The sequence below is a fragment of the Perognathus longimembris genome, chromosome 1 (assembly GCF_023159225.1).
Source record: "Perognathus longimembris pacificus isolate PPM17 chromosome 1, ASM2315922v1, whole genome shotgun sequence".
Taxonomy (NCBI): Eukaryota; Metazoa; Chordata; class Mammalia; order Rodentia; family Heteromyidae; genus Perognathus; species Perognathus longimembris.
This window is the reverse complement of record NC_063161.1, coordinates 120978857-120993161: the sequence shown is the minus strand read 5'-3', so window position 1 is coordinate 120993161 and position 14305 is coordinate 120978857. Positions and strand designations below refer to the sequence as shown.

The window sequence follows — 14305 nt, the reverse complement described above, 5'->3', positions numbered from 1 at the left end:
TTCCTATTGGAAATTTTTCGTGGACAAATAAAAGTCAATTGATTACTTACAAAAATATTTTATTATTGAAAAGGTATGCAAAGGATCACAGGATACAATTGGCACAAAATAATTTAAATAATATAGGCAAATAAATATTTTGATACATAGAAAGTTATTTGTGTGTCTATGGAAGAGTTGAATACTGTGTTGCTAAATACTTCTATAACCACCTGAAAATACATTGAACATATGTCCTAATCACAGAAAAAGTATATTTTCAATGGCTTCTCAAATACTCTAGCAAGTCCGAGGATGAAGAGAAGTATCTCATGATTTCTGCCCTGACAACCTCCCAGGCACAAGAGCTGAACTTCTTCTCCTGCAGGTAGAGAGAGATTCTGTGGAAGTGTCTCCTCACAGCCAGCGTGGAGTCCTCAAGCACCATGGCAGGTGCTTCCTCTCCCTCCTCCCGGGCCACACAGGCTCTCAGCTCATGCAGCTGGGCAGAGAGGCCAGTGCACAGTGTGGCCACAAGGCTCTTCTCCCAAGGGGCAGGCCAGCTCTTTGTGCTGAAGAGGCTGTAGATCTGCCGGGTCATCTCATGGAGCACAGCGATGGCTTCAGCCTTCTGGACCTGCTCTGCATCAAAGGCCTCCTGGGGGAATCCAAAGTCCTTTCTGTCCCTCAGGCAGGAGAACAGTGAGGTTCTCCTCATCTGTCCCAGAAGGAGCAAGGCTCTTTTGTTCCCCAGGTTGTGGGTGGGAGGCAGCTCACAGCCCAGGGAGCAGGTTGTCCTGCAGCTGAGCACCAGCAGGCTCACCAGGCAGACCAAGGGCAGGGCCATTGTGGATGGGGCAGGTGCTGCTGGAGTGGCTGAGGTGGATGCTGAAGCTTTGGCTGTGCAGGGTGTGAGGACCTTGATGGCCCCCTTGGCTTAAGTAGGGGCTGAGCAAGGTACCATTTTCTGAATGCCCCCTCTCACTTTCTACTTTTCTCTTTTGTTTTCCTTTATGATTTCATGCTTCAGTTTAGGGCGGCATTTCCCAACTACTATCTTTCCTCTCTTGGTTTCCCTTCCTGTGCCCCACACATTCTTAGATAGTTTATTTTTCTAATAGAACCCCTGATAAAAAGTCAGCAAAACTCATATGTGGTAATACATTACTGTAGTCTAGCTACATCTTTGAATTATACTTAAAAACCTGCAAATTTTAATTTTTCATTGAGTGCATCTTAGGATAGATTACAAAATAGTTTAAGGAGACTGTTGAATATAGAAGTTTGTCTGAGTGTCAATCACCCATACTTCATTCTGGATCATGGTTTGAGGCCAGACAGTAGAGAAGTGGTTATGACACTCCAGCTCAAACTATGAATCTGGGCATTGCAGCAATCCTCTCTATTCCTCCTATAACATGACACCTTAAATAAGTGGACAAATCAGTTATCAAGCACCAGGTATACACTTGAGGCAGCCATCAAGATTCTATTTCATAGGAGTACCGAAGGCATGGCTAATTGGCAAAAAACCTCCAGGCACATGTGAAGTCCTGAGTTCAACCACAGTAAAGAACTGCCCTTCCCCTGGGACAAGAAAAGACACTGACATTTAGTTAGTAGAGTACTTTTATTTTCATTTGATTGGAATTGACATGTTATAACTTGTTTTTATTTCCTCATGAAGTATTTGTGATTTATTTACTTTTTTTTTTTTTTTTGCCAGTCCTGGGCCTTGGACTCAGGGCCTGAGCACTGTCCCTGGCTTCCTTTTTGCTCAAGGCTACCACTCTGCCACCTGAGCCACAGCGCCACTTCTGGCCGTTTTCTATATATGTGGTGCTGGGGAATTGAACCCAGGGCTTCATGTATACGAGGCAAGCTCTCTTGCCACTAGGCCATATCCCCAGCCCTGTGATTTATTTACTTTTAGTGTAATACATGTACTTATATAAATTGCAATGAATCCAAAGTATATATTCAATTTATACATGTGTGAATAAAATATATAATACCCATACTAAAAGTCCAGAAAATTTCTTTCAAAAATTCAAAATATTATTCATTTTTTAAAAAAAAGTATTTATTTTTGCTCAAAAGCTTCAAAAATATCCATGCTGCAAATAACATGGCTTTATGTGAGAAATAATTATTGCTTTCTGCCTCTGCTAGATCTTCATCTTATTTAACATTTTTCCTATTCAGAATGTGATATAATCATGAATGCATTGAAAGACTTTAGTAGAATTAAGTAATAAAACACAACCAAGTTGTGCTTTCACTCCCATACGCCAAGCCTAGCCAGAAGCACTCATGTTCAAATACATAAGGATATCATAATATAGTCATTGGTGGATCACTGGATAGGTTGACAGTGACCAAAGATGTAATGGAAAAATCACTTCCACCTGTATTGCTAGAGGTTTGTAACAAGGATCCTTCTCACGTTCTCTGTGCCCTTTATGACTTTCATGACAAGGTTTCTCATTGGATACACAAGGTAATGCACAAAAATGAAATAAACTAAAAATAATGAGATTTTATTAGAGTGAACTTTGGAGGCCATAAGACATGCAATATGTAAAATACATCTAAAGACAAACTTTCCTCTTATTGGGTGGAGCTTAGTCACTATTTAACAGAAAGTTCATTATAATCACTGTATAATCATAATTCTGATACACACAAGGTTTGTATCAGAGGTTATAGCTGTAGAGGTACTTTTCAATCCCCATGACTCCAAATTTTATCATTGAAGATTATATGCAAAGAGTTTTTATAAAAGAACAGCTACTTATTTGAAGGGATTTTGTTTCTCATTTGTATTTTTAATGTCCAGAATGTGAAGTTGAGAAGGCATCCTCAAAATATGGAAGACTAAGTATATATTTTAGTTTATGCAATCCTTCAGGATTCACAGGAGGCAACCTTGTCATATTCTTCCCTTACGCCTCTGAAAATAATTAACCTTAGGTATTTCAAGACCTTCTCCTTATACACTTGGCATTATCCCTCAGGTTAAGTTGTGAAATGCAGCCAGAATCAACTAGAATTATTTTTTTTTAATTTTTTTTTTTTTTTTTTGGCCAGTCCTGGGCCTTGGACTCAGGGCCTGAGCACTGTCCCTGGCTTCTTCTCGCTCAAGGCTAGCACTCTGCCACGTGAGCCACAGCGCCGCTTCTGGCCGTTTTTTCTGTATATGTGGTGCTGGGGAATCGAACCTAGGGCCTTGTGTATCCGAGGCAGGCACTCTTGCCACTAGGCTATATCCCCAGCCCTAGAATTATTTTTGTGTGCTGCAAAATGAGTGGCTAATTTTCCTATTAAAACAGCATTAGAACAGGAAAGTCTGTGATATTCTATTTTTTTTCTTTTTTTCTTTTCTTTTGGCCAGTCCTGTGGCTTGGACTCAGGGCCTGAGCACTGTCCCTGGCTTATTTTTTCTCAAGGCTAGCACTCGGCAACTTGAGCCACAGAACCACTTCTGGCCGTTTTCTGTATATGTGGTGCTGGGGAATTGAACCCAGGGCCTCATGTATACGAGGCAGGCACTCTTGCCACTAGGCCATATTCTCAGCCCCTAGTCTGTGATATTCTTATCTCCAATTAAACACCAAAAAGAGCCAGAAGTAAAGCTGTGGCCCACGTAATAGAGCACTAGCCTTGAATGAAAAAGCTCAGAAATAGTGGCCCAGAATCTGAGTTCAAGCTGCAGTACCCACATGTGCTCACTCCTGCATGCACTTGCACACACACACACACACACACACACACACACACACAGAGATAGAGAGAGAGAGAAAGAAAAAACATTAAAAATTAAAAAAAAAAACTTGAAGAGTGGTCTCATTGAAAAAATTTGTCTCCACTGCCCACAAATCACCCAACTGGAGTTCATTTTCCTCATGTTCACATCTTGGTGTCATATGAGAATAAATTGAAACCAATTACAAATGCATGGAAATATTTTTTCCTACACATTGTGGCCTGTGGACTTACCTTCATCTGTAGCAATATACTTCCATACATATATATATATATATATATATACGTATATATATATATGTATGGACAAGGGCCACAGTTGTATTTGGGGCCATGTGTGAAATATAACAAAGCCCAAAGCAGATAGTTCTATGGTCCTTGGAAAAGTGCTGGCCTCCACTGAGGGGAGACAACCAACGAGTCATTTGATCAAGAAACCCAGCAATGAATACTTATATGCATGAAAGATAAATTTGTAATATGATGTCATGAGTGACAGAAGTTTTTTTGTTTTTTGTTTTTTCCAGTCCTGGGCCTTGGACTCAGGGCCTGAGCACTGAACCTGGCTTCTTTTTTGCTCAAGGCTAGCACTCTGCCACTTGAGCCACAGCTCCACTTCTGGCTGTTTTCTATATATGTGGTGCTGGGGAATCGAACCCAGGCCTTTATGTATTCGAGGCAAACACTTTTGCCACTAGGCCATATTCCCAGCCCGGATGCAGTTTTTTGTTAGAGTAGGTTGTTTCAATGTCAGTAAAAAGTCTTTGTTGTTTTTTTTTTTTTTTTTTTTTTTGGCCAGTCCTGGGCCTTGGACTCAGGGCCTGAGCACTGTCCCTGGCTTCTTCCCGCTCAAGGCTAGCACTCTGCCACCTGAGCCACAGCGCCCCTTCTGGCCGTTTTCCATATATGTGGTGCTGGGGAATTGAACCGAGAGCTTCATGTGTAGGAGGCAAGCGCTCTTGCCACTAGGTCATATTCCCAGCCCCAGTAAAAAGTCTTTAATAAGTAATATCTTCAACAATCTTTCCTTATAAAACTTACATTTCACACCTTATAGCCTGAAGTCAGCTTACAAGACTTTAAACAAATAGAAAAAAATAACGAATTATATCATTATTTAAGAAAATACAGCTTTTGTTCTTTACATATTTTAGTAAATTCACAATGTATAATGTATGCCGTATTTTAAAACATTCTGAGTTTGATTACAGGTCTTTTTTTCAGACAGCAAAAACTTCTGAGTGCAAGTTCCTTTCAGTGTGAGGAAAAAATATGAACATGTTTAGAGACAGCCATACAAACAACCTTCTTCTCCACTTGCTGACTTCTGTTTGGAGACCATTAATGTGAGAAAGTGATCTTTAGATTTTCCTTCTGATAAGTCTTCTGCACAGGAGTTATGTCAACAAGAAATATCACTCACTACTTCCATGACTTCTAATTTTTAATTTTTTATTTTAGTTTTGTGTCTTTAAAGCCGCTTTGATTGAATGGTCTACTTGTGTCCACCTGTTGTGTTGCTGCATTCTGTTTCATGGTGAGGTAATTTCCATAGAGAAAAACAAACAAAGACTGGGTGGCCCTGCTCTTTATTAAAATTTCCATTACATATGACTTAGCATTTCTCTTTTGCAGTTTCTTAGAAAGCAAAATCCCTAGTTGTTTGTGGGCTAAAACAAAAATTATAATTTCAATTGTCATGAAAGTGAAAGAAGGTAAGTGATCTCTAAAGCCCAAATGACAAAGTACAACCAAGCAGGGCGGCCTGGGATGATCTTCCCAGGTCTCAGCAGGTGGAGATCTGGAGGATTAGAGGTCAGACCTGGCCAGGCAGGAAGTTGAAATACTATCCTTCCAAATGGCTAAAGCAAATGGAGCTATGGAAGCAGAGCGCCAGTGGGAAATTTCATAACTAGCAATTACTGGTCCTGATGACAATTTTTAAGTAAATAATCACAAATCACAAAGTGTTCATAGCAAAATTAAATGTACCAAAGACTTGGGACCACTGAAGATCAATGCTGAATTTCAGAAAGGCTAAGAAATTGCTTTCTAATACAGTGAAGGAAGAGCTATACCTAGGGTAGTGAACTGCCTCATTTTTGCAAGATCAAGTACATGACTTTTTTCTCATTAATGTACTTGGGAGAAGTCATGAGGAGAAAATGGAAAATCAAACCAGTCAACTCAAGGGCCCCTGTCCCTGGGAGGGTGGTGAATGTTATCTCATCTGAGACTCCACCTAGTCAATAATCTACTCACTCACTGGAAAGACTTACTTCAGACAGAGAAATAAGAGGGAATAGCAAAAGTTCTTCTCTTAAACTGAATAATACTAACATCACTAGTAAGAATTATGTTTTCAAAACAATACCACGAAAACATAAGAGTTATACCACATCAGATTTATGTTATAGTAGAATGGAATATCAATGCCAATTTTTAAAATTCTGAATAATGTATTATTTTTTATTTTTTATTTTATTTATTTATTTTTTTTGGCCAGTCCTGGGGCTTGGACTCAGGGCCTGAGCACTGTCCCTGGCTTCTTTTTGCTCAAGGCTAGCACTCTGCCACTTGAGCCACAGCGCCTCTTCTGGCTGTTTTCTAGATATGTGGTGCTGGAGAATCGAACCCAGGGCTTCATGTATACAAGGCAAGCTCTCTTGCCACTAGGCCGTTTTCCCAGCCCTTTATTATGGATTTTTATAATAGTTCAAACTCCTACTACACAGCAATTCTTCACAAGCAATATGGTTTCAATTTTTAATTTTAGTGTTCAGAATGTGAAGTTGAGAAAGAAATCTCGAAATATGGATGACTCGCTGTACGTTTTAGTTTTCACGATCCTGCAGTAGCCACAGGTGCCTACCTGATCATATGCTCCCGCTTTCCATGGTAGTAATTGAGCTTATGTGTTTCAAGAACATTCCATACTTTAGCACCTTCTCTGATATGAAATTACAGAATTGAATTCAGTAAGAATTAACTATAACTATTATAATGATGTTATGTTGTAAAATAATTGGGTATTTTTTCTCTTAAATAGTATTAGAAGAGGTTAGAACCTGGGATTCTTATATCCAATTAAATTCCAAAATGCCGGAAGTAGAGCTTTGGCTCAGGTAGTAAAGCACTGGCCTTGACTGAAAAACTCTGGGAGTACTCATGCATTCACACACACACACACACACACACACACACACACACACACACAAATAGTTTTAGAACTAAATATGAAATTGAAAAGTGATCCCATTTAAGAACTGTTTTCCCTGTCCACACATTACCTAGTTGGCTTTCCTTTACCACATCTTCACATCCTGGTTTCATGTGAGAACAAATCCAGAAAAACAGATGGAAACATTTTCTCCTAGACATTGTGGTCTGTGAGTTTATCTTCATCGGAATCACAGTTTTAACTGTGGAATATAGGAGAATGTGCTCAAAAAACTCCAAACATATTTGGGGCCATGTGTTAAAGCTGACAAAGTCCAAAGTAGACAGTCCTATGGTCTTTCATATAGTGCTGGCCTCCACTGAGGTGAACCAACCAAAAGTCATCTGATCAGGAAATGGAACACTGAGCACTGGTATGAGAGAGAGATTTGTATTACATTTTCATAACTGATTGATTTTTGTTATACTAAGTCATATCAATGTCAGTATAAAAGTCTTAATAAATGATGTCTTCAAGAATCTTTCTTAGAAAAGTTGTTTCACAACTTAGAACTTGAAGTCCACTTACAGGAATTTAAATAAATAGATAAATTCATAAATTATATAATTATTTAGGAATATAGAGGCTGTGTACTGGTGGCTCACATGTGTAATCCTACATACCCAGGAGGTTGATATCTGAGGATCACAGTTCAAAACCAGCCCAGGCAAGAAAGCCCATGAAACACTTACCTCCAATGAACCACCATTTAACTGGAAGTAGCACTGTGTCTCAGGGACAGCAATCAGGCCATGCGTTCAAGCCCCATTACTAGCAGAAAAGCAAAGAAAGGAAGAGAAAAGAAACTAGAGCTTGTATTTTCTAAGTATTTTAGAAAATTCATAATAAATAATATAGAAAATATTATAAACATTCTGAGTTCGATTTTAGGTAAATTATCAGATAGTAAATCCTGTGAGTACAAGTTCCCTTTGGGGTTGAGACAAAAATGAACTTCCTTAGAAAGAGCCATACACATGACCTTCTTCTCTACTTGCTGACTTCTGTTTGGAGACCATTAATGCGGGAAAGGGATCATTGGACTTTTCCTTCTGATAGCTCCAAGCACTGGAGCAATTTCAACAAGGAATATCATTCACTAATTCAGAAGTTTCTAATTCTCAGTTTCAGTTTTTTACTTTTTAAGTGGTGGTGGTTTGATGGTCTAATTTGTCCACCTATCATGTAACTGCATTCTGATTCATAGTGAAGTAATTTCCATAGAGGAGAACACAGAAAGAGAGTAGGTTGGCATTGTTCTTTGTTAAAATTTCCATTACATCTATCTTTTTATTTCTCTTGTTCAGTTTCTTAGAAAGAAAAAACCACAGCTACTTGTGGGCTAGAAAAAAATCTATATTTTCGATTGTCATAAAAGTGAAAGAAAGGAAGTAATCACTGAAGCAAAAATGACAGAGGACAGTCAAACATGGCAGCCTGTGACAATCCTCTCAGCAGGTGGAGATCTGTAAGACTAGAGACCAGACCTATCCAGGTAGGAAGTTGAAATATCACCACTAAAATAAACAAAGCAAATGGAGCTATGGGAGCAGGGTGTCAAGTGTTTAGCAGCGCAGACAATAAAAGGCTAGTATTCAACAATAATCTTCAAGTCAATGACTTCAAATAAAAACGTGTTCATAGCAAAATTCAATGTGGCAAAGACATGGCAGCACTGAAGATCAATGCTGAATTTCACAAAGGAATGGAAATAGCTGTTTCTAATACATTCAAGGAAGAGCTACCCCTAAGTTAGTGAATTGCCTCCTTTTTGCAAGAGCACGTATATGAGATTCTTCATTCATAAATGTAGAATTAGCCATGAGGAGAAAGAGAGAATCTAATCAACTGAAAGGATTCAGTCACTGAAAGGATTGTGAAATTTACCTTGTCTGGGACTCCACCTAGTCAATAATCTAAGCATACAAGGGAAATATTTTCTTCAAAAGAGAACTAAGAAGAGAGAATCTGGTTATCTCAAAAGTTCCTTTCTTAATCTGAACAATAACGACTAGTATGAGTTATGTTTTTGAAAATAATACCACAAAACAAATACATAAGAACTGCAAATCAATTCTTGTCCTATACATCTTTGAAAATATCTACCCTTTTCCAAATAGGAGTAGGTGTGTTAATGCCAATCTATACAGTTTTGGAGGAAAACAAATATGGAGCTATCGATAAAGTATTCCAAACACATCCAAGATCTAAAATCACCACCTGAGGAAGAGTCAAGATACTGGCTCTATTGGAAGGGCTCATTATAGAATAGAAGACTAGAAAGAGACTTAGGAATGAACATCTCAGGAGAAGCCACAGCTTGAAATCATACATTGTTGATATGGCAAAGGATCTTAGGTACCACCTCCAATATCAAAGTGCAGTTGTTCGTTGCTTCTTAAAGCAATGGAGCATAATGTACCTTTGAATAACCTCTAAGGAAATGAGGACTAAACGTAAGTGGTTTTAGTACCAGGAGCTAGAATCATCAACAAAGTGCCATGGGTCTTCTGCTAGTATATCCAGATGTTTATTGGCAAACTTACATGTTTAATCCAGCCTCCATTTTATTTATTTATTTTTTTGGCCAGTCCTGGGCCTTGGACTCAGGGCCTGAGCACTGTCCCTGGCTTCTTCCCGCTCAAGGCTAGCACTCTGCCACTTGAGCCACAGCGCCGCTTCTGGCCGTTTTCTGTATATGTGGTGCTGGGGAATCGAACCTAGGGCCTCGTGTATCCGAGGCAGGCACTCTTGCCACTAGGCTATATCCCCAGCCCCTCCATTTTTTGACTTAAAGGAAGAAGGTCAAAGTTTTAACTTTTCTACAGGCATTCTGCTTTCTTGGAATCATACTTTGGGGGATCAGTTAAGAAGAGTTAGAAAGCTGACTCCTCAGGATTTTAGACAAAGTCAAACAATAGTGTCACATATACTAAATAAAAATGGCTAACAGCCCTACTACATTCAGTATTACTTCCATGAAAATATTCTGCCAAGCACCTTAAAATGCATAGTAACATTTGCTATTGACAACTCTATTAACGTTTTGAAGCCATTTAATTTATGAGCAAACTGGGAATTGGAGAGGGTGGATGATTTACACAGCATCTGACATAAGTCCAAGCAAAATGGAATAGCAGTGTCAAATTGTTTATTCTGAGTAAAGGGTAATACTCTAAGTTGTGTATTGTGGACTTTGTTAACTTAGTTAAATGTTTTACTACATTGAAATTGTACACAAGCCTCTCTGTATTTCCATGTTCCTGTATTTTCACTTGGAATTTAAGAAATATTTTGAATATTCAGTAAGCTATTCACTGACCCATCTTCTATAATTTAGGAATTATATCCATTTTTATGTAATCTCTTCCTCAGTTTTGGAAGTAACTATGCTATAATAATCCAGCAGAGTTGTCTCTCTGTGTGTGTGTGTGTGTGTGTGTGTGTGTGTATGTGTGTGTGTGTGTGTGTGTGTGTGTGTGTATCTTGGGCTTGAACTCCAGGACTAAGCACTATCCCTGAACTTTCTTTTCAAGGCTACTTTTCTACTGCTCAAGCCACAGCACCACCTCTAGCTTTTTGGGGTGGAAAAAAAGTTGGACTCTCTTGTGCTAGCAGTCTGTGAACCAAGACCCTCACATATCAACTTCCTGGGTAGCTAGGGTTATATTCATAAGTTGCCTGCTCCCTACCTCAATTAACTTAATTCTTGTATGTGTGTAAATATATATATAATGTATTTATATACACACATACATATAGTAAGATGATGTACAGAAAGGTTATACTTACAAAAGTCAGAGAATGCGTACATTTCTGTTTGAACAGTATCACATCTTTGTTCCTTTTAACTTAATTTTTGTGGCTAACATTTCTAGGTTTCTTTTTTAGTATTGTTGGTGAAGTGCCAGACTTTGAAGTCACAGCCCACTTTACCACGCGAACCGCACTTTACCACGCGAACCTGAGATAAGCAGGCCCTGTGAGCAAACCCAGGACGGTCTAGAACTCTAACTGCTGGGAATGCTTAACTCTGACTGCCCCCAGAGTGCCTCGAGCCCTGAGCTAATCAGATTTGTACCTGTGTCCTAATCTTGCTTGAACACCTAATTGTTGTAACTTTGTTTTTTGCCTTTATAAACCCTGTGTAATCACAGCTCGAGGCTCCCTCCTAACCTCCGCTGTGTCGGTGGGTAGGACGAGGCTTGAGTTGCAGCTCACTTGAATAAAGCCTTGCCTTGCTTTTGCATTTCGGAATGTCTGAGTCTCGGTGGCCATCTTGGTGGTCGTCTCGTGACTTGGCACAAGAGTTGGTAGTGAGGCTTGAACTTGGGGCCTGGGCCCTGTCCCATAGGTGTTACACTCAAAGTTAGTACTCAACTAATTTCGAGCCACAGCACCACTTCTAGTTCTCTATTAGTTAAATGGAGATAATGGTCTCATGGACTTTCCTGTCCAGGCTCGGAACCTTGATCCGCATAACTCATGGTCCTGAAACACTAGGATGACAGGAGTCATCCACCCACTCCCGGTAGTTAATTTTGATGAAAATTTTAATTTTTATTTCGCGGTAGTTAATTTTGATGAAAATTTTAATTTCTATTTCAGCATATTGAATTCACAAACCATAAGTGCTGTTTAAAGTAGCATTTAAAAAATGTTGAGGCCTTGTGGGGAGCCCAGGCTGGGGTTAGGCTCGTCTCCCCGCCAAGCTTCGGGAAGTTCGTGCAGCCTCCCATTAGGTGAGGAGGAGGGGTCTGTTGCTTGTGCCCAGTCACCTCCTGGCACCCAAGGTTTCAAGTGTCTGAGGGTTGCGTTGCCTTGGATGGCCTTCTCTCCATCTGTCATTGGTGTTTAATTGGTCCCGCCACTGTCCAGTCTACTCTTCCTTGGGGAAACACTGAATGTGTTCAATCAAATCACCTCATGAGGCTTCTACAGAAAGAAAATTTTCATCAGTATAGTTAAATTATTTTGAAGTCAGAGAAAGATGGCGCTGACACAGTAGGGAGGCACCCCGACTCGCTCCAACTGAATAGCAAACTGGGCACTCCAACACCCAACACCCCATCAAGAACCCAGCAAAACCAGCAGCCAGAAGCAGTGGAGATATGCAGGAAAACACAAGGGAGTAAAAAAGAAGAACCAAAAACCTACACGGAGCCGGAGAATCTCCAGGGCACCCTCCCCCCACCAGCCGACCCTGGCCCAAACAGGGCCAGGCTGGGAAAGGGGAACCCGGCGATCGGCAGACAGGCCAGGAGCGCAGAATTCAGACAGCGGGAGACCCCACGGTCACTAGGGAGGGTACAGACCAAGACATATGATGGCAGGGACGAGAAGTTCGGGTCCACACTGTGTTTGGACGGACGGCGGCTGGGGAACCCAGCATGGCAGAAGGAGGGAACGGGGGACGCCACCACGACACTTCGCCACCCCCTGAAGGACCAACAGCTGCGCGGGACACACACACAATCCAGGATCAGTTAGTCCCCCATTACCCCCTCACCCAATGGGAGACCAGCTATCAGAGACCCAAGCCCTACAAAGAAGCTAGATCTCCCTCCCTCCCCCTCCCCACTCCGAGGGAACAAAGAACCCCCAAATCAGGAGGGAAGCTCCCATCAGGCTCAGGGAAATCAGTTTAGCAGGGGAAGGAAGGAGCAGCCCCAAGACCACACAGGATCCAGATCTGGCCGAATTGGCCCTGCCCCCTTCCCAACAGGGGCCGGGGGACGGCCGGCAGTGCAAGCTCCACCCGAGGCGCCTGGAACTCGCGGACTCTTATAACTAAAATCACAGGAACTGGTGGGCAATACCAGCACAGCAGGGACACCTGGGCCTGATCATGTCCCTCCTTCGCAGTGGAGGCGAGGTCTGAGGGTGCTAACCCATGCCCAGACAGTTGATCCCACTGGGTCCCACACATACCATCCCCCCCAACGGACTCGCGGGAGGGCGCAAACACAACCCAACAACCCGGGGCTCGCTCTGGGAGGCGTACCCGCTAAAGTGGTCAGGGCCACAGCGCCAGCGCCTGTTGTAGCGGGCGCACAGCGCACAGGTGGGCAGGGCCCCGGCAACAGCACCCGCTCTGGTAGGCGGACCCCGCACAGGTGGGCGGGGCCACAGCAGCAGCACCTGCTCTGGTAGACACGCCTACACAGGAAGGAGGGCAGAGCTGCAAACCAAACCTGAGAAGCTATCCACAGATCTCCAGATGCGCAAATCACAAAGAAACATAACACAGTTCATCAAAGAGCAAGCCAACTTGCCAGCTCCTAAAAGCAGCACAACTGAAGAGGAGATGCAGAATAAAAAAAGCAAATGAGGCCATGTTAACAGGAATGATGGAAAGCGTCAGAAATGAAATCAGAAAACAATTCTAGGAGTTTAGAGCAGAAATCTTGAAGGACACCCAGGAAGCCAAGAAAGAAATGGAAGCAAAAATGGATACAATGCAAGCCTCCTTTAAAGAAAATCTTAACATCCTGGGAATTGAAATGCATGAAAAAATAGATTTAAAATACAACTCTTTAAAGGAAGAAATTTCCACGATCAGAGCTGATATGACAACCATAAATAGCTCTCTGACAGCCATAAACTCCACAATTGAAACCATAACACAAAGAGTGGACCATATGGAATCCAGAATCTCTCGCCTGGACGATGAAGCAGCCGACAACAACCAGAAAATGACCACACTCCAAGAAACGGTGAAGCTTCAGGGCAGACTAACCCAGGAATAATGGACAAAGACAAGAGATATAATCTGTGCATAATTGGAATAGAAGAAGAAGCGGAATACCAGAGCAGAGGGCTTACACATGTTCTCAATAAAGTTATTGCAGAAAACTTCCCCAATCTCACAGGGGACCCCATCCAGGTAACCGAAGCCTATAGGACACCTGGCAGGCCAGACCCCAGAAAAGCCACCCCAAGGCACATAATATTCAAGACTTCAGACATCAAGATTAAAGAGCAAATTCTGAATTCAGCCAAAGCGAAGAAAGAAATTTTCTACAATGGGAAGAGGATTCGAATAACAGCTGACCTATCCACACAAACTTACCAAGCACGAAGTGAGTGGAAGAACACCATACAAGTACTTCAGGCTAACAATATGCAACCTCCGATCAAATATCCAGCAAAATTGGAGTTCACATTCGAAGGGAAAACCAGATCTTTCCACACCAAATAGGAGCTAAAGGAGTATGTGAATAAAAAACCAGCCCTACAGCGAATTCTGAGAGGGGAGCACCACCCAACAGAGATTGTACAAGACACACAGACAGAATCAGAAAGAAACTACAATAGCCAAAGTCCACTAGAAAGAACAGC

At 41.5% G+C, this 14305-nt stretch overlaps 1 protein-coding gene across 1 annotated transcript; it reads right to left on the bottom strand.

Moving 5' to 3' along the window:
- Positions 1–259: 259 nt before the first annotated feature.
- LOC125352709 (interferon alpha-3-like) lies at positions 260–826 on the bottom strand. The gene has a single exon (XM_048347990.1). The coding sequence runs from the start codon at positions 824–826 to the stop codon at positions 260–262; it is 567 nt and encodes a 188-aa protein (XP_048203947.1).
- Positions 827–14305: the final 13479 nt, after the last annotated feature.

Bases quoted from the DNA above. Each gene is read 5' to 3' on its own strand.
- LOC125352709 (XM_048347990.1), bottom strand. From the start codon at position 826: ATGGCCCTGCCCTTGGTCTGCCTGGTGAGCCTGCTGGTGCTCAGCTGC.